The sequence below is a fragment of the Bos indicus genome, chromosome 14 (assembly GCF_029378745.1).
Source record: "Bos indicus isolate NIAB-ARS_2022 breed Sahiwal x Tharparkar chromosome 14, NIAB-ARS_B.indTharparkar_mat_pri_1.0, whole genome shotgun sequence".
NCBI lineage: Eukaryota > Metazoa > Chordata > Mammalia > Artiodactyla > Bovidae > Bos > Bos indicus.
Window position 1 is genome coordinate 33759018 of NC_091773.1, and position 20433 is coordinate 33779450.

The 20433-nt window shown below is 41.3% G+C and overlaps 1 protein-coding gene across 7 annotated transcripts in view; it reads left to right on the forward strand.

Moving 5' to 3' along the window:
* The window catches only part of SULF1 (sulfatase 1), a 199094-nt gene that overhangs the window by 138987 nt on the left and 39674 nt on the right, over positions 1–20433 (forward strand). For all 7 annotated transcript variants that reach the window (XM_070802644.1, XM_070802640.1, XM_070802645.1 and 4 more), the window contains 5 exons: positions 7256–7406; positions 8333–8508; positions 10153–10281; positions 10552–10608; positions 11377–11506. In XM_070802644.1, coding sequence (XP_070658745.1) covers positions 7256–7406; positions 8333–8508; positions 10153–10281; positions 10552–10608; positions 11377–11506 — 643 coding nt within the window. The remainder of the gene's footprint in view (positions 1–7255; positions 7407–8332; positions 8509–10152; positions 10282–10551; positions 10609–11376; positions 11507–20433) is intronic.

Consider the following 20433-nt stretch of genomic DNA (forward strand, 5'->3'; position numbering starts at 1 on the left):
GAATGACACCCTGCTGCTATGCAAGGCATCTCTTTCCCAAAGGATCCATCTCTACTTCCCGTTGCCTGGTGGGCACGGCTCCTGCTGCCTTAGTCGTATGATACATTTTTGTTTAGCAAATGCATCAACATGTTAACCCTTCCAACTAGCTGACATTAAAACCCTTTTAAAAATAGTGTGAAAGTAGTTGAACAATTGGTTTTATGAATTAAAGGATACCTAGTGATAGTATAAATCCATAAATTTTTAGATTAAAAAATGAATACCCAAAGTTTATTAAAAAAAAAAAAAAAAAAAGACTCAGCGGCTTTGCTCAAGTCACGTAAGTAGATAGGGATGAAGCTGAAGCCCAAACTCCACTCTTCTGGGCCCTAGATCTTCCCACTACACCAGGCCTGTTCAATATCTGTCACAGTCACAATTTTTAGTAGAAGTGTTCCCTATGTATGTATTGACACAATTTCTAGTTGGAGTTCATAGCATCATCGTTGGAAGAGTCTTTGAATTAGTTTTGTGATATGCCATTTTATTGTAAGGCTTGCCAACTGGCACTAGTGGTAGAGAACCTGCCTGCCAGTGCAGGAGATGTAAGAGACTTGGATTCAATCCCTGAGTCAGGAAGATCCTCTGGAGAAGGAAATGACAACCCTCTCCAGTATTCTTGCCTGAGAAGTCCCATGGATAAAGGAGCCTGGAGGGCTACAGTCCATAGTGTCACAAATAGTAAGATACAACTGAAGCTACTTAGCGTGTATCTTTTTTATTGTAAAGTTTTAGGATGCACCTGTAATCAAGACAATTTGATGTTATCCTGCACGTGTTCAGTTGTTACCCACCTAAAGACATTTGAACTCGAGTGGAGAATCTCTCCACAAAGTCTCATCAAGTTTCATTTTAGTGAAGGCTGGGATGGTGTGGCTTGGGAGATTGTCTAGAATATCCAATTTTAATAGTTTGAGTGTGTACTTCTTGAATCTGTACAATCAGCTTATTCTGGGAATTGAGACCTGTTTCTCAGTGAGAGATGATCCTGCTACCAATAAGGATATTAAGTGTTAGGATTTTTGTTGTTGTATGAGACTAGACGGGTGGCTTCCCTGGTGGCTCAGTGGTAAAGAATTTGCCTGCAGTGCAGAAGACTGCTTGCAGTGGGGGAGATGTGGATTTGATCTCTGGGTCAGGAAGACCCCTTGAAAAGGAAATGGCAATCCACTCCAGTATTCTTGCCTGGGAAGTCCCAGGGACAGAGGAACCTGGGGGATTCCAAGAGTCGGACACAACCAATCAACTAAACCACCACCACCATGAGACTAATAGCAAATGAAGAAAACACACGTTCAAATATAAAATACTCAAAATGTATTTTCTTTGGGGTGACAGCAGAGGCCATCAGTGGTACCAGATGAACTGCTAAGTTCTTTGTGTTTCCCCGAGAATGGGTTTAATATGCAACACATGCATTTCTTCAAACTATTTCTGTGCCACTAAGAATTAGTCTCCTAAAATGTCCACCCATCAAGAAGAAAGGGGACATGATTGATTTGAGAAATCTTATCCTTGTTATGTCAATAAGCAATGTTAGCAAGAAAAGCAAAGCCTGGGGAGAATCTGATATTGACGGCAAAAGTTGAACATGGAAGTGCAGTGGTCTGAGGGATCCGTCCGTGAGCTATACTGTGCTGAGCAACTATATTTTTGTTCAGTTGCTCAGTCACGTCCGACTCTTTGCAACCTCATGGACTGTAGCCCACCAGGCTCCTCTGTTCATGGGGTTCCTCAGGTAAGAATGCTTGAGTGGGTTGCCATTTCCTACTCCAGGGGATCTTCCCAGACCAGGGATCAACTCATGTCTCCTGCATTGGCAGGCAGATTCTTTACCATTGAGCCACCAGGAAGCCCGCGCTGAGCAATAACGCTGAACAAATGATGACTAGAGAAAAACAATGTGCAGAGAAGCCTTGCTAGTGAAAGCTCACCTTTTATAAGTATTGGAATCATCTTTTGAGAGTTACAGGTGCGTTCCTAAGAGTATACGGTCTGGAGAGCACAGTTCTGGGCCAAACGTGTATCTGAACAGACACAGAAAGCCTCACCAGACCAGACACACATGGCTGACACTCTGACATGAATTTTTGAGGTTTGTTTTTCTTTTTTATGACAATCTCATCCTTTGTCCTCTCCATTTTCAAGCAAAGAGTCAGAGTTCTCTACCTTTTCAAATATGTCTCCAGGGTGTTCTGGAAGGTCAGACTTGATTCTGTATTTGCAACAAACGTAGGAACACAGCAGCTGGTGGGAGGCATCTGAGTGAGAAACAGAAGCAGCTAATATTTTAAATCAGGATAAGCAGGATAAAAGCTAAGAACTTTGGGACTTACTTTTTAAATATTTATTTATTTGGCGCTGTCAGATCTCAGTTGCGGCACATGGGGTCTTGGTGCGGTGCACGGACTCTCTAGTTGTGGCACGTGGGTTTAGTCGCTCAGCAGCATGTGCGATCTTAATTCCCCTACCAGTGATCAAACCTGAGTCATCCCCTGCACTGCAAAGAGGATTCTTAACCACTGGACCACCAGGGAAACCCCAGGACTTAACTTTTGATAGAAGAAATGTATGGATCACTTCTTTTAATGATGGGAGTTTGAGATGCTTGTTGGAGAGGACAGTTCAGTGTGACATCATGAAAGGAGCAGGGTTCCCAACCTGTCCTTTCTGAGCCATCTCCGTATGCTTTACTGTCTCATTTGTAAAATAGGAGTATTTTATTTTCTTGGGCTTCAAAATCACTGTGGACGGTGACTGCAGCCATGAAATTAAAAGACACCTGCTCCTTGGAAAGAAAGCTATAACAAACCTAGACAGTGTATTAAGAAGAGACATCACATTGCTGACAAAGGTCCGTCTAGTCAAAGCTGTGGTTTTTCCAGTAGTCATGTATGGATGTGAGAGTTGGACCATAAAGAAGGCTGAGTGCTGAAAAATTGTTGCTTCTGAATTGTGGTGCTGGTGAATACTCTTGAGAGTCCCTTGGACAGCAAAGAGATCAAACCAGTCACTTTTAAAGGAAATCAACCCTGAATGTTCATTGGAAGGACTGATGCTAAAGCTGAAGCTCCAGTACTTTGTCCACCTGATGCGAAGAGCTGACTCATTGGAAAAGACCCTGATGTTGGGAAAGATTAAAGGCAGGAGGAGAAGGGAGCAACAGAGGATAAGAGGGTTGGATGGCATTATCGACTCAATGGACATGAGTTTGAGCAAACTCCAGGAGATTTTGAAGGACAGGGAAGCCTGAAGTGCTGCAGTCCATGGGATCACAAAAAGTCGGACACGACTTAGCAACTGAACAACGGACTACAGAAAGAGGCGCTGCCCTCTCGGGGCTGCCTCAGCCATCAGTGAGCTGTGATGTGATAAGCTCTCTCCCAGCTTCCTATGAGTATGAGTGGTCCCAGGTTTTGTCCTCTGAAGCCTCTGTGAAGCCTCACAAGAACTCTTTGGAGTTCTTGCTCCCATTACAGATATGTGGGAACACAGACTTAAAGAAAAAGAAAAAAGTTGCTCCAGATCACACACTAGTAAGCAACAGTCCTGGGCTGAGAATTCAGGTCTGATTCCAGAATATTCTGGAACAATTGGATATGTGGTTTTCCACCATTCCCTAAAACAGTCACCTGCTTCTCTGTGTCTCACGTTTTTAGCCAACAGCTCCCAGCTCCGTCTGATCACTGTAAGTTGATTCTTAGTTAGGGCAGCAAGCCTTCATTATCACAGGGCAGAGGGACAGAAGAATGCATCTTCCAGGAATTTGGCAGACACCAGCGGGAGGCACCCACAGGTCTTTGGCAAAAGATCAGTTTTCAACAACTGTCAATTCCAGCAACCCCCAACCTTCCACCTGCAGGCCCCTTGAACAGCTGCTATTCTGTGGGAAGCAGTGGCAGCCTGTCTTCCCCTAAAAGGCAAATGGTTATCCTCCCCCTCCTGCTGAGACTCCACCTGGGATCTTGTCCCCAGAGCTGGAGGGGGAGTGGTCATCTCCCATATTCAGAAATTAAGAGAAAAGAAAAAAAAAAATGGGATGGAGGAAGGACAACTTCGACAATAGACCCAAACTCTCCCTTTTAATAAAAGCCAGACTGAACATATGTCATTCTGTAAATCCGGGAGTCCAATTTGAGGCTTGTAATTTGCTGCGAGCTTCCCTGTTCCTCAGGGCGAGGTGGATGGAGCCGTGCCAAGCACTGGAAGGTAACCGGTGGAAGATACGATTTACCCACTATGAGCCTGCTTCTCGGTTCCCTATTGTAATTTTTATTTGTGTTTGAGGTTTTGTGGTTAAAAAAAAAAAAGTCAACTAGATTTATTTTTAAATTAAAGCACACCGACATCAAAGGCAGTAAGAGGAGGCTGGTGAGGTATTATGAAGAAAGCCCGTGTAATCTTTTATAGCCATATTCTTTTTCAGGGCACGTATCAGTAAGTGGTGAAGGACCTTTCGTGACCAGCTTGCTCTATTTCTCTGACCTCAAACTCCCCCCAACGGTGAAAATCTCTTTCCTCTGGGATTTAGAAGCTCCCCCTTCTCTCCTCCTCCTCTTCAGTCTCTTCCTCTAATCTTGTTTGTAAGGTTACATGCTGCGTTAAGAATAAGAAACCCGGGCTTAAGTCCTTTCCTACTGCCCAGGCTTCTGAAATACAAGGGTCTCATTTGGTCTGTGGTGCAATGGGAGATACGAAGAACCCTTTCAGACCAAAAATGGGACCATTCGGTTCATGAGTTGTCTGCTTGGTGAGCAGAGGAAAGTTCGTGCTGACAGTTTCTCTGATAAAGAATGGCAAGTGATATCTGAAAATTTGTTTATTTAATGTCACGGATTTTTTTTCCCACCCAGATCCTTATATAGAATACATTTGTTTATTGGCTTATGTAGGAAACTCAGGTACTTTGTTCTGGGCACTTTAAATAGATAGATAATAGATAAATAGACAGACAGGTTTAAAGATTTTAGAGGGTGAGAGGCTGAGTTTTTTTGGTTTTTTTTTTTATTGTTTTTTTTTGCTGCACCATGCAGCATGTAGGATCTTAGTTCCCCAATCAGGAATCGAACCCACGCCCACTGCATCAGAAGCACCGAATCTTAACCACTAGACCACCAGGGAAGTCCCTAGTCAGATTTGTTGTTCCTCAAAGCAGATTTTTATGAGATGCTCTTATCCCCATTTCCAGGTGAGCAAATTGAGCTACATTTACCTACCCTGCAAATATGTCTCTTTAAAAGGAAGTTGACTGACACCTCTCAGCATAACTTGTACACTTTTAAGGACAGTTTCTCTTGTGCTCAGTGTTGTATTGGCATTCGTTAAGCAGCCAGCATCCATACAGATGATTAGGGTAACTTTCTACACAGGAAGGCCAATGGTACCAAAACAGCATTTTCAACTACTAAAAGAGAAGCGCTGCAAATCCACTGGTGGAAGAAAATATATAGTAACAGGTAGCATATAGAGAGCCTCATGTTCTGTGTACAGTCACGCAGCTCAGAAACTCCAAGTTTCCTCAATAGGAAATTTGCTCCATGACGGGACAAGTAGAACATGGTCGAGGCTTCTGGACTCACCAGGTCACAGTGATTGACTGTTTCTCTAGTTTTATGATGTAAACAATGTCACAGGATCTCCTGCAGTCATCATTATCCACCGCCTTTCACTGATAGGGTTCTCCCCGGAACAGAGAGCAGTAATCAGATTCCTCTATCAGCCTCTCTTGTTCTGAGAGACTGGCTATTTGCACAGTTGTGGTTCACACAAAGAGCAGCTTCAGATGCAGGAAGCCCCCATCATTTTACTTTCCCTTCATTTTGTTAAAGCAAATGAGCTTTGGAACCAAGTCCTGGTTCGATTCCCTGCTACTTTTGTTAACTTGAGAAAGTTAGCTTTGCTAAGCCTCAGTTTTCTCACCTGTGAAATGGGAATGATAAACCTATTTCCCAGAAGAGCTGAGCTAATTAAATGAGTAGATGTGAACAAAACACTTAGCACAGTCCCTGACCCGTGGTAAATACTGAATTTTCACTATTAAACAATGTTTATAGGCTTCCCTGGTGGCTCAGACAGTAAAGAATCTGTTTGCAATGCAGGAGACCCGGGTTCAATCCCTGAATCGGGAAGATCCCCTGGAAAAGGAAATGGCAACCCACTCCAGTATTCTTGCCTGGAGAATTCCATGGACAGAGGAGTCTGGTGGGCTACAGTCCATAGGGTCTCAAAGAGTCAGATATGACTGAGTGACTGACTTTCATAGGCTTATCAGCTAAGGAGAAAGTTCAAACACGTTATAGTCTGATGGAGAGGTCAAATGAAAAACAATTCTCAGTGTGAAAAGCATAGATATATTCTAGCATAGATATGTTCTTTGGGAGTGTGAAGTGGCAACGTCTTATGATCCAGGGAGTTGGGGAAGACTTCAAAGAGAAGGTAATGTACTTTATGGGTCCCCAAAGGGAAGTATGGGCACTGCTTAGATCTCTATAGATTAAATATAGGCTCAAACCACCTGTTTTAGAACAATAGGACTCACTTCCCTATAGTTAGCAAAAATTATGCCTGTACCTATATTGATTTGTCTATAATGAACAGCTTTACTGATAAACATGTATATTGTAGTAGACTTGCTTGTAATTCCAGCAAATCCAATAAATTGATGATATCTATATGTGAGGTTAGGAATGAGAAAAATTCAGAGACTAGATATGTAAGTAATCAATATAATACCCTAGTAAATTCTAGAGATAAAATGTGTTGAAATTATGATTCTTCATCACTGCACGTAACACATTAGTGACTATATTTAATAGCCTAATTAGCAGTAAAATTTTATGAGTTAACATCACCATGAGAACATTCCCTTCTACATTACTGAGTTTTATCTGTAAATTTGTAACATGACCACAATCATCTCGAGGTATTTTTACACATTTTATTCAATGAACCTAAATGAACTTGCACTAATTAGATTTTCACTGCCAGTCTTGGTTTTATAAGTTTGAACCCATACACCTTCAGAGAACTCGTGTGGTCTGGGGTGGTGCACACTTGAAATCGCTTTACAAACACAGAGATGTACCAGAGAGAAAAATTCTTTAGCTGTGTCTGAAGTCTTTCCTAAATGGTTATTTCACAACGTTTAACGTGAACTATTTCTCTAAATGACTAAAAAGCATATATAGTAAGACTCGTTTCTGGATATTTGCAGAACTCCTAGTTATAACTATGCGCCCAATATGGACAAACACTGGATTATGCAGTACACGGGACCCATGCTGCCCATCCACATGGAGTTCACAAACGTTCTACATCGCAAACGGCTGCAAACTTTGATGTCAGTGGATGATTCTGTGGAACGGGTAAGCCCGTGAACCGGCCCCAGGGATGGGCTTTGGTCCAGCTCCCCTTGTGCAGATGCATTCTTGCCAACCCTGCTTCTGTAGTAGTTGTTGTTTTTCATTTTGCGAGAGTGTGGGGGCTGGGTATTCTGTGAACTCATCATCCCCCCTCATCTTGTTCTCTTTCTAGGCTTGGTTCTTGTGGAGCCAGTAGCAAAAAGGAGTTGACCAAAAATCATAAACCTTTGATCATAAATCAAGGGTTATCACCACAAATACCTTCAGGGGTTAAGCAAATAGTGTAGATAGCTAAAGTAGATAGAGTATAAGGCGATAGGGCATGGTGAGGATCACGGTGAACTCAAATCTAAACTCCCTCATCTAACGCAAGGAACAGCTACTCAGCTTCAACTAATTTTGGTCTTGTGAAAATATGGATACAGTATTAAGTCTTCTGACTTTTAAAAGAAGCCAGAAATACAAAAATTGTATTTTAAATTTCCTGAGTTTTACAGATAACATAAACCAAACAAGACATGCCTAAAGGCTGGATGTGACTGGATCAGGCTCAGAGGTAGCCTGTTTTTAATCTTTGATAACTAAATATGAGGGATGATAGTCAAATTTGCTTTAAAATGGATTTTTCAAAGTAAAACCTTAAAGTTTGATGGTAGAGGTTGTTTTGTGTGTTTTTGTTTTTCAAATAGGCAAAAATAAGCCAGATTAAGAAAAGTTATATAAGAATCAACTGTATTACTGGACTTTTTCCCTCCAGGATTGCAGGCAACTTGAAAAATGTGTATAAACGTACATGTTTGTCAGCCCTAGTAAAGCAACTCTTGCCTTCTAAAAATAATGGAAAAAGGATTTGAGGGGAATCATGGCGATGCTATTGTCATCTTATGCCATCACAGTTGTTTCTGACTGAGGTCTGTGCTGTGTTTCAGCTATATAATATGCTTGTGGAAACGGGTGAGCTGGAGAACACTTACATCATCTATACCGCCGACCACGGTTACCATATCGGGCAATTTGGACTGGTCAAGGGGAAATCCATGCCATATGACTTTGATATCCGCGTGCCTTTCTTTATTCGTGGGCCAAGTGTAGAGCCAGGATCCATGTACGTATTTCTCTGTTTCCAACATTCAACTGTCATAGCTCGTGTATGTCTGAGATAATTCGATTACCAATCTCAGGGTCTGGTTTCCTTTAGTCCAAACAAAAAAGGGTGAGTGTAGGTTCATAATTTAGAAGACAAAACCTCCCGCCTGCCCCACCCCTCCCCCAGTCCTGCCACATGCTAAATTAATGTCTACTCTTTCAAGAGAAAGGAAAAATAACTGTATCAATGATTAGCTCTCTCAAACCGACCAGAATCCATGAGACTGTGAACACAGACATAGAGTGTGATTTTAGGTATGTCATCCTTACCTTCTTCGAATCTTTTTTTAAAATGATAACCAGTGCCATCCTCTTGGTTGCTTTTTTAAAAAAACTATTACTGAAGAATTTTTAAAGGAAATTAAATGTTAAGAACTTTAAAGTTTAAATAATTTTAGATACATTTTATTTAATTAAAATTATTTAAATGAACTTTAAATGAATTTTAAGAAAAGAAGCCTGAAGGACTGAAATTCCATTTCTGTCATCTTAAGTCACTGCATCCCTTTGCATGTCAGTATTCCCATCATAAATGGATTTTGTATGCCCTGCCAGCACATCATAATGTGTAGTGTAAAATGAGATCCTTTACATGAATCAGTTACCGAAAGCGTGAAAGAAAAGAGTGCAAGTAGAATTCAAAACCTGGGATGACCCTTCAAGAGCATCCAGTCTGGACCCCTGATTTCACAATGAAGAAGCTGCACAGACAGGGTACGCACGCCCCTCTCAGAGTTCCCCCATCCTGGATGTGACAGCAGTGGGGCCCAGATGCCAGATAATCTGAGTCTCATCTATGTGGCTTGTCTGCTGCTGCATTCCAGTGCATGCTGGGGAGGAAGTGATGGCAATAAGAAGGGCCGCTTTGGAGAATGTTATTATGTCTTTCCCTGGCTTCCCGGATGGCTCAGCAGGTGAAGAATCCACCTGCGATGCAGGAGACACAGGAAACGGGGGTTTGATCCCTGGTTCAGGAAGATCCCCTGGAAGAGGAAATGGCAACCCACTCCAGTATTCTTGCCTGAAAAAAATCCCATGGACAGAGGAGCCTGGTGAGCTACAGTCCACAGGGTTACAAAGAGTTGGACACGACTGGGTGACACATGCAAAGGAGTCATGTGCACACATGCATTGTCTCCAGATCGCTGGAAACTCCTGGGGAAGCACTGGATCTAGAGTCGGAAGGCTTTATGTTTGAAAGGCTAGGCAGCATGCATTTAATTCAAGTATAAAAACCTTGTGTCCTTTTTCAGAAGATTGATTTCAAAGCCCTAGTTCAACAGAGGAGTGATGGACTCTCAGGTTTCAGAAGAAAATACATAGCCTACAAAAGCCAAACATCAGGCCACAATTTGTCTGAGGTGTGGCCAGAACTCAGGGGGACAAGCCTGTCTCCAGCCTGACCCCTGTGACAGTCAGTCTTTCTCTTGGTCCCAGTGGCTGAGCACTCAGGTACCTCCCAGAATCAACCACCATTCCTGGGCAACCAGATGAGAAGCTGCGAAGCAGTGAAGGCCAGGGAGTACTGGGATGGGAAAAACAGTCCTGGTGGGGCCCTCCACTGGTGCTGGGGCCCAGGCATAACCATCTTGTCCCTTTACAGAGTCCCACAGATCGTTCTAAACATTGACCTGGCCCCTACCATCTTGGACATCGCAGGGCTCGACGCACCTCCTGACATAGACGGCAAGTCTGTACTCAAACTTCTGGACCAGGAAAAGCCAGGTAACAGGTGCGTCAGTTTCCTTCCCCTCAGCCAGCCCGGAGCACACCAGCTCCCAGAGCCAGCCAGCAGCCAACAGAAGTGGAGGCAAAATACCCTCCGCCCCCGGGGATCGCCTTGAGCTGAGCACCTCCTCCGTTGTTTGTGAATGGCGTGATGATGGAGATGCTGTCCTGGTCTGTGGGAAGCGAGGGGTGTTGCTTTAAATAAACTGTTAGCACAGATCCATTTGGAAAAGTGTCCCAGTGCCAACAGTAAATATTATTACTTTGCTTCCAGGTTTCGAACAAACAAGAAGGTCAAAATTTGGCGTGATACATTCCTCGTGGAAAGAGGGTAATTATTGGTTCCTGGGGTGCTTCTGGGAACGAGTCTTTGTGGGCAGCTCTCCCTGCTGGGAATGTTTTTCCCCCTTATTTTGGTTTACTAAGCGTGTGGATTTCGTAAACCTAGTCATAAGACTCATCCTCCTCTGGCCAGCAGAGTAATGATGGCTGAGTCAGAATTGCAAAGATGGGACCACAGTCTTTATGAGGCCGTGGATTCCCACAGCATGTGTCCACCTCAGTTCCTAAATGAACCGGTTAATTGACTTTCTCAGTTATCCCTTCCAGGTTCTGCCTGATGCCCTTCCACTTCTTTTCCTTATGTGCCTTTCCTAGTTTTGAATAGACAAATAGATGAGTTTGTATTAATAACTGTTCCAGAGTCATTTCTGGGTTTCTCCTTTCTATTTGTAATGTCCATTGTCTTTGTTTTTCTCCATGCTTACCCTAGGCAAGAGAAAAACATTTCTATCATTGCTTTTTAACAAAAATGAACTTTGAGCCTATAAAGCTGAACATTTATGCTCAGAGTTTTGAAATGAAGATTTTGAAGGAAGTGATTTTCCTTCCCTGATCTCTCATCTTCATAATTCCCAGCTTGTAATTTTCCCAAAGGACTCATAAAATGTTGGGCTCCTGTGGGTAGAGACTTGATAACTATTTATTGCTTTTTGGAGAGTGTGGAGTCATGTGACAGGGAAGGAAAAAAAAAGACAGGCGTCACAGTGAAGGTCATTTCAGATCACTTCTCACATAAGCTTTTCTTTTTCTGTCAAAGGAAATTTCTACGTAAGAAAGAGGAATCAAACAAGAATATCCAACAGTCTAATCACTTGCCTAAATATGAGAGGGTCAAAGAACTGTGCCAGCAAGCCAGGTACCAGACAGCCTGTGAACAGCCCGGGCAGGTGAGTGACTCAGCATTTCTGTACCATCACTCATTTGCTTCTCCATTTCTGATGTAAAGACTTGCAACATGTCAGATAATGTACATATTGGCACCCCACTCTAGCACTCTTGCCTGGAAAATCCCATGGATGGAGGAGCTTGGTGGGCTGCAGTCCTTGGGGTCGCGAAGAGTCGGACACGACTGAACGACTTCCCTTTCACTTATCACTTTCCTGCATTGGAGAAGGAAATGGCAACCCACTCCAGTGTTCTTGCCTGGAGAATCCCAGGGACGGGGGAGCCTGGTGGGCTGCCGTCTATGGGGTCGCACAGAGTTGGACACGACTGAAGCGACTTAGCAACAGCAGCAGCAAGCTTTTCATAGCAGTCATGGAGTGCTCACTGCAACCCCTTTCCACTGACTGAGCAATGTCTGACTGGTCCCAGCTGGGTCTCCTCATCACTGCTTGGGCTTTCTCCATTTAAAAAAGATGGTGCTTCTAGTGAAATTTCTAGATATCCACCTAGTTAGCCAACATCAGTTCAAGATATCAGACTTAGGAAATGGATAGTCCTGTGTTAGAAAGTTCAGAGACTGTTTGCATCTAAGGAGAAAACCCCACCCCTCTTAACAGGTGATCAGGACGTGTCAAGAGATAGCTTAATCAAGATCTGAGGCAGATACTGAGCCTCTGGACAGCAAACCACCCCAAGAGCCATGATTGGGTTTCCACACCCTAGAGTAGGATCAGATGTCATCTAACCCGGAGAGAAGGACAGAGTCTGTGACCAAGGTTGAGGAATGAAAAGGAAAACCATATTCTATTTGTTTATTGTTTCTACCTGTGCTCACAAAGTTACTGACATCAAATATTTCATTAGATTCAATCCTCTTCATTTATAGAATATTAAGTAGAGAACTCAGGGCTACCCAGAACACCAAGTGTTACCAATAAGAACTAAAGAATTACCGTGCGGTGAATTAACACAGACCTGTTTTGTTTTGTTTTTTTGGGGAGGGGATGTTATTTCAATTTCTGTGTATTTTTTTTCTTTCCTTTTTTTTAAAATACAAATTTATTTATTTTAATTGGAGGCTAATTACTTTACAATATTGTATTGGTTTTGCCATACATTGACATGAATCTGCCACAGGTGTACATGTGTTCCCTATCCTGAACCCCCCTCACACCTCCCTCCCGCTCCCATCCCTCTGGGTCATCCCAGTGCACCAGCCCCGAGGACCCTGTATCATGCATCAAACCTGGACTGGTGATTCGTTTCACATATGATAATATACATGTTTCAGTGCCATTCTCCCAAACGATCCCACCCTCGCCCTCTCCCACAGAGTCCAAAAGACTGTTCTATACATCTGTTTCTCTTTTGCTGTCTTGCATACAGGGTTATCGTTACCATCTTTCTAAATTCCATATATATGCATTAGTATACTGTATTGGTGTTTTTCTTTCTGGCTTACTTCACTCTGTGTAACAGGCTCCAGTTTCATCCACCACATTAGAACTGATTCAAGTGTATTCTTTTTAATGGCTGAGTAATATTCCATTGTGTATGTACCACAGCTTTCTTATCCATTGGTCTGCTGATGGACATCTAGGTTGCTTCCATGTCCTGGCTATTATAAACAGTGCTGCAATGAACATTGGGGTACACGTGTCTCTTTCAATTCTGATTTCCTTGGTGTGTATGCCCAGCAGTGGGATTGCTGGGTCATATGGCAGTTCTATTTCCAGTTTTTTAAGGAATCTCCACACTGTCCTCCATAGTGGCTGTACTAGTTTGCATTCCCACCAACAGTGTAAGAGGGTTGCCTTTTCTCTACACCCTCTCCAGCATTTATTGCATGTAGACTTTTGTATAGCAGCCATTCTGACTGGCATGAAATGGTACCTCATTGTGGTTTTGATTTGCATTTCTTTGATAATGAGTGATGTTGAGCATCTTTTCATGTGTTTGTTAGCCATCTGTATGTCTTCTTTGGAGAAATGTCTGTTTAGTTCTTTGGCCCATTTTCTGATTTGGGTCATTTATTTTTCTGGAATTGAGCTGCACAGGAGTTGCTTGTATATTTTTGAGATTAATTATTTGTCAGTTGCTTCGTTTGCTATTATTTTCTCCCATTCTGAAGTCTGTCTTTTCACTTTGCTTATAGTTTGCTTCAGAGAAGGCAATGGTATCCCACTCCAGTACTCTTGCCTGGAAAATCCCATGGATGGAGGAGCCTGGTAGGCTGCAGTCCATGGGGTCGCTAAGAGTCGGATACGACTGAGCGACTTCACTTTCACTTTTCACTTTCATGCATTGGAGAAGGCAATGGCAACCCACTCCAGTGTTCTTGCCTGGAGAATCCCAGGGACGGGGGAGCCTGGTGGGCTGCCGTCTACGGGGTCGCACAGAGTCAGACACGACTGAAGTAACTTAGCAGTAGCAGCGGTATAGTTTGCTTTGTTGTGTGAAAGCTTTTAATTTTAATTAGGTCCCATTTGTTTATTTTTGCTTTTATTTCCAATATTCTGGGAGGTGGGTCATAGAGGATCCTGCTGTGATTTATGTCAGAGTGTTTTGCCTATGTTTTCCTCTAGAAGTTTTATAGTTTCTCATCTTACGTTTAGATCTTTACTCCATTTTGAGTTTATTTTTGTGTATGGTGTTAGGAAGTGTTCTAGTTTCATTCTTTTACAAGTGGTTGACCAGCTTTCCCAGCACCACTTGTTAAAGAAATTGTCTTTTCCCCATTGTGTATTCTTGCCTTCTTTGTCAAAGATAAGGTGTCCATAGGTGCATGGATTTATCTCTGGGCTTTCTATTTTGTTCCATTGATCTGTATTTCTGTCTTTGTGCCAGTACCATACTGTCTTGATGACTGTGGCTTTGTAGTAGAGCCTGAAGTCAGACAGGTTGATTCCTCCAGTTCCATTCTTCTTTCTCAAGTTTTGGCTATTTGAGGTTTTTTATATTTCCATCCAAACTGTGAAATTATTTGTTCTAGTTCTGTGAAAAATACCATTGGTGGCTTGATAGGGATTGCATTGAACCTATAGATTGCTTTGGGTAGCATACTCATTTTCACTATATTGATTCTTCCGATCCATGAACACAGTATATTTCTCCATCTATTAGTGTCCTCTTTGATTTCTTTCACTGATGTTTTATAGTTTCTATATATAGGTCTTTTGTTTCTTTAGGTAGATATATTCCTAAGTATTTTACTCTTTGTGTTGCAATGGTGAATGGAATTGTTTCCTTAATTCTCTTTCTGTTTTCTCATTGTTAGTGTATAGGAATGCAAGGGATTTCTGTGTGTGGATTTTATATCCTGCAACTTTACCATATTCATTGATTAGCTCTAGTAATTTTCTGGTGGAATCTTTAGGATTTTCTATGTATAGGATCATGTCATCTGCAAACAGTGAGAGTTTTACTTCTTTTCCAATCTGGATTCCTTTTATTTCTTTTTCTGCTCTGATTGATGTGGCCACAACTTCCAAAACTATGTTGAATAGTAGTGGTGAGAGTGGGCACCCTTGTCTTGTTTCTGACTTTAGGGGAAATGCTTTCAATTTTTCACCATTGAGTATAATGTTTGCTGTGGGTTTGTCATATATAGCTTTTATTATGTTGAGGTATGTTCCCTCTATTCCTGATTTCTGGAGGGTTTTTATCATAAATGGATGTTGAATTTTGTCAAAGCCTTTCTCTGCATCTATTGAGATGAATCATATGGTTTTTATTTTTCAATTTGTTAATGTGGTGTATTACGTTGATTGATTTGCGGACATTGAAGAATCCTTGCATCCCTGGGATAAAGCCCACTTGGTCATGATATATGATTTTTTTTAATATGTTTTTGGGTTTGGATTGCTAGAATTTTGTTAAGGATTTTTGCATCTATGTTCATCAGTGATGTTGGCCTGTAGTTTTCTTTTTTTGTGGCATCTTTGTCAGGTTTTGGTATTAGGGTGATGGTGGCCTCATAGAATGAGTTTGGAAGTTTACCTTCCTCTGCAATTTTCTGGAAGAGTTTGAGTAGGATAGGTGTTAGCTCTTCTCTAAATTTTTGGTAGAATTCAGCTGTGAAGCCATCTGGTCCTGGGCTTTTGTTTGCTGGAAGATTTCTGATTACAGTTTCAATTTCCGTGCTTGTGATGGGTCTGTTAAGATTTTCCATTTCTTCCTGGTTCGGTTTTGGAAAGTTGTACTTTTCTAAGAATTTGTCCATTTCTTCCAAGTTGTCCATTTTATTGGCATATAGTTGCTGATAGTAGTCTCTTATGATCCTTTGTATTTCTGTGTTGTCTGTTGTGATCTCTCCATTTTCATTTCTAATTTTGTTGATTTGATTTTTCTCCCTTTGTTTCTTGATGAGTCTGGCTAATGGTTTGTCAATTTTATTTATCATCTCAAAGAACCAGCTTTTGGCTTTGTTGATTTTTGCTATGGTCTCTTTTGTTTCTTTTGCATTTATTTCTGTCCTAATTTTTAAGATTTCTTTCCTTCTACTAACCCTGGGGTTCTTCATTTCTTCCTTTTCAAGTTGCTTTAGGTGTAGAGTTAGGTTAATTTGACTTTTTTCTTGTTTCCTGAGGTATGCCTGTATTGCTATGAACCTTCCCCTTAGCACTGCTTTTACAGCGTCCCATAGGTTTTGGGTTGTGTTTTCATTTTCATTCGTTTCTATGCATATTTTGGTTTCTGTTTTGATTTCTTCTGTGATTTGTTGGTTATTCAGCAGCATGTTGTTCAGCCTCCATATGTTGGAATTTTTAATAGTTTTTCTCCTGTAATTGACATCTAATGTTACTGCATTGTGGTCAGAAAAGATGCTTGGAATGATTTCAGTTTTTTTGAATTTACCAAGGCTAGATTTATGGCCCAGGATGTGATCTATCCTGGAGAAGGTTCCAAGTGCACTTGAGAAAAAGGTGAAATTCATTGTTTTGGGGTGAAATGTCCTATATATATCAATTATGTCTAACTGGTCTATTGTATCATTTAAAGTTTGTGTTTCCTTGTTAATTTTCTGTTTAGTTGGTCTATCCACTGGTCTATTGTATCATTTAAAGTTTGTGTTTCCTTGTTAATTTTCTGTTTAGTTGGTCTATCCACTGGTCTATTGTATCATTTAAAGTTTGTGTTTCCTTGTTAATTTTCTGTTTAGTTGGTCTATCCACTGGTCTATTGTATCATTTAAAGTTTGTGTTTCCTTGTTAATTTTCTGTTTAGTTGGTCTATCCATAGGTCTATCCATGGTCGGGTATTAAAGTCTCCCACTACACAGACCTGTTTTTAAGGAAACTGAGAACATAGGAACACAAACTAATTTAAGTACTCTTGCTTGAAATCTATGCTAGCTGGGAGAAAAACACTATGTCACGATGAGAGGGACTAAATTTCTGCCTAAGTCATTACAACTTAGAACAGAATTGGAAGAAAGAGAAAAAATAACATTTATTGAGCTTTTGCCTTTTGTTAATATGCTGAGCCTAACACATCTTTTATTTTTTTATGGAAAGACATTTTATATATAGCAGTGTGTATATGTCAATCCCAAACTCCCAATCTGTAAGGCACTGTATGCAGTGTTTTATACACATTAGCTCAATTTAATCATCACCCCTGTCAAGAGAGGCATAGTCATTTTCATTTTACAATCTGGGAATCCATAAATTGTCTTATTCTAAAACTTGGGCCACTTTATGCCTTCCAAGGTAAATTTTTAACAAGAGGAAGAGAAGTTCAATTCTGTCTTTGCTTTCCTTTTTTTAATCTGACCTCTGGATAGTCACACAACTAGCCAACACCAGTTCAAGGTATCAGACTCATAAAATGGGTAGCCCAGTTATTATTGAAATGGCCTCGTTTCTTATACGCTTTTTATATGGCATCTAACCATATTGAATAGATGTTCATAATAAACTACTTGACCCTCATCCGCTCTGTATTTCCTTGTGTCTTTTTGTACACAGGAATCTCTTTGAAGTGGAAAAAGGTGAGGAGGGAGGGCTATTGAATTAAGGGATAAAACCAAGCCTTCATAGCACTCTGCTAAGCCTTAATTTTCAAGTGTTTAGTGGAGAAGCTTAGACCTATTCATTATATTTTAATTTGAAGTCTCCAAATCCTTCTTGTGGAAGCTCCAAGTAGTATTATGACTAAAACCTCAGAATTGTTTTGTAGCTCTAAAACGATTTTTATGAGGCAGCCTCAATAGACTAATTTTACTTCTATTCAGGAGTGGGAAATGTTCAGTGTTAAATATATCTCATGCACATTAGTGATCTGGTTGCTATTTCAGCTAAGTGGAGAGACTTATAACCCTTTGAAGATAAGGTTCATGGCCTACCTTTCAGTATACACTTTTGCAAACCTCTCTATATGGCTCATGCTGAAATTTTAATTTATGTCCTCAAGGGCAAACACAGCATAAACTAGATTACTGGCCCCAGCTCTTCACTCATTTGCTAAATGCCAACTATGTTAAAAACTTCACTTTGCTTTTTTTTTTATAGTTTTCTAAACGCATTTTGCCCCCATGAAATGTTTTCATGCGTGGCTCCCTGGAATTTTCCTCTGTTGCTTTGTTAATCACTCTGAATTTGGTTTCTATCACATGGCTCAGATGGTAAAGAATCTGCCTGCAGTGCAGGAGACCTGGGTTCAATCCCTGAGTCGAAAAGATCCCCTGGAGAAGGGAATGGCAACCCTCTCCAGTATTCTTGCCTGGAGTATCCCATGGACAGAGGAGCCTGGCAGGTTCCATGGGCTCACAAAGAATTGGACACAACTGAGTGACTAATACTTTCACTTTCACATAAGTATATAAGAACATTAGCAATGATCTCTTTGAGAAGTGCCTGAATTAATGGGCAAAGAATTACACTCGGCACAATGGTGATTTCTCTCTATAGGTGGTGGCAAACCATGCCTTTAGAAGCTGAGAACTTTGAGAAAATTTTGAGCCTCTTCAAGGCAGTTATTAAACCTATAAGTCCAACCTGACATAGCTTGGTTATATTCTATAGAATCTTTGTATGTCGGTTTTTTGCTCTTTCTTTTTGGCTCTACTTTGAAGATTACCTTTTTTTAAAAAATGATAAATTTTCATTTATTATCATTTATTTATGATAATGATTTAAATAAAGTTACCTTTTATTTATTTACTTGGCTGCTTTGGATCTTAGTTTCGACATATGAGATCTCCACTGTGCCATGCAGGATCTCTCATTGTGGCCACGGACTCTGCAGTTGTGGTGCAAGGGTTCAGTAGTTGTGGCATGCAGGCTTTGTCACTCTGAGGTTGTAGGATCTTAGCTCCCTGACCAGGGATCAAACCCATGTCCCCTGCATTGGAAGGCAGATTCTTAACCAGTGAACCACTAGAGAAGTCCCTGAAGATTGTCTTTTTATTTACTATATCATTGGCTTTTAGAAGGGAAGAAAAAGTCCAGAATAATGAGACTGTTCAGGATCAAGATGACAGCCAAGTCTTGAACTGACTTGCTTGGGTTTTCTTTCCTTGACATGCGTTTTACACCTGGCCTGTGCCCTGCTTTTCTTGCTCTCACCAAGGTTAGCTGCCTTCCTTCAAAGGGAACACCCTTGGTTTGACTCTCCATGGAATGTAGAGGAAAAATCAGCACCATTAGCCTGATTCACTTCACTCCTAATCCCCCAAAAGATAGTGCCTTCCCCTCACTCCTCCAACAGACCCCATGTCTGGTCTCCTAGGATGGTTTGGTACGGTCAATGTGGATTCAGGAAGTGGAGTAAATAAAAGAAGGAGCAGTGTGAAGTTCAGAGGTTTGGGTTAGAATATTGGCATCCACTCCCTTCCAGTTGTATGTTCTTTCAGAAGACAGTTTCTCCTGTGTCTTGGATGTTCTGTCTCTGGAAAGAAAATTGATCTGTGTCTTGGGAGGATAAAGTGCCATCATGTATGTAAAGTTCTAGGTGAGCTTTAAAGTAGTGTGTGAGTATTGTTCCAGGCCATCTTACCTGTTGTTTTCATTCCTATGAAGCCAATAGGGAACGAAAATGGGCCAGAATCCCAGACATTTGGCATCATGTCTCCATCATGTGAACTAAACAACCAGCACGGAGTAATTAAGACAGCATGGACATATGTGTTAGCATTACTTCCATGTTTCTGAGTTAATACAAGGCTGAGTGTGAATTCCCATCACTCTCTCAGCTGGTGTGACACCCCCACGCTTACTTATGTGCACACTATACACACACACACACACACACACACACACACACACACACGCATGCACACAGTCATGTACAAGCTCAGCTTCATCTGAAGTTGGTTCAATGGAGAACATAGATCAGTGATGCTCAGTTCTTCTGCACATCAGTATCACCTGAGGAGCTTTTGCAAATACTGATGTCCAGCCTTGCCCCAGACCAATCAGATGAACATGTCTGCAGGGATGGTCAAGGCATGTGTGTTTTTTAACAGCATTACAAACCACAGATCTGGAATCTAAGAATGTCAAAGTTGGAAGGAGGCTTAGAAATCTTCTGATCAAATGGTATCCTTTTCCTAATAAGGAAATTTAGATCCAGAAAACTTAAGCCACCAACCCAATGTCAAAACCTGCATCTCTTCACTTCATGTTCAAATCTTTTCTTCCCCAGAACATCCTGCCTCTGCAAAAATGTAAGACAGTAGATTTTCTGCTTGAAATTGTCAATGGCATTTGCCTCCATGAATCCCTCACAGCATCTAGGGTAGCAACTCTCAACCATGACCTCAGATTAGAATCACTTAAGCACCTTTGGAAATGCCCATGTTTGAATCTCAGCCCAGACACATTAAATCTGAATCCCTGAGGATGGGGCCCAGGTGGCAGTGTTTTGTTTTGTTTTTTCAAGCTCCTGGGTGATTCCTTTGACCAGCCAAGATTGAAAACCATTCATG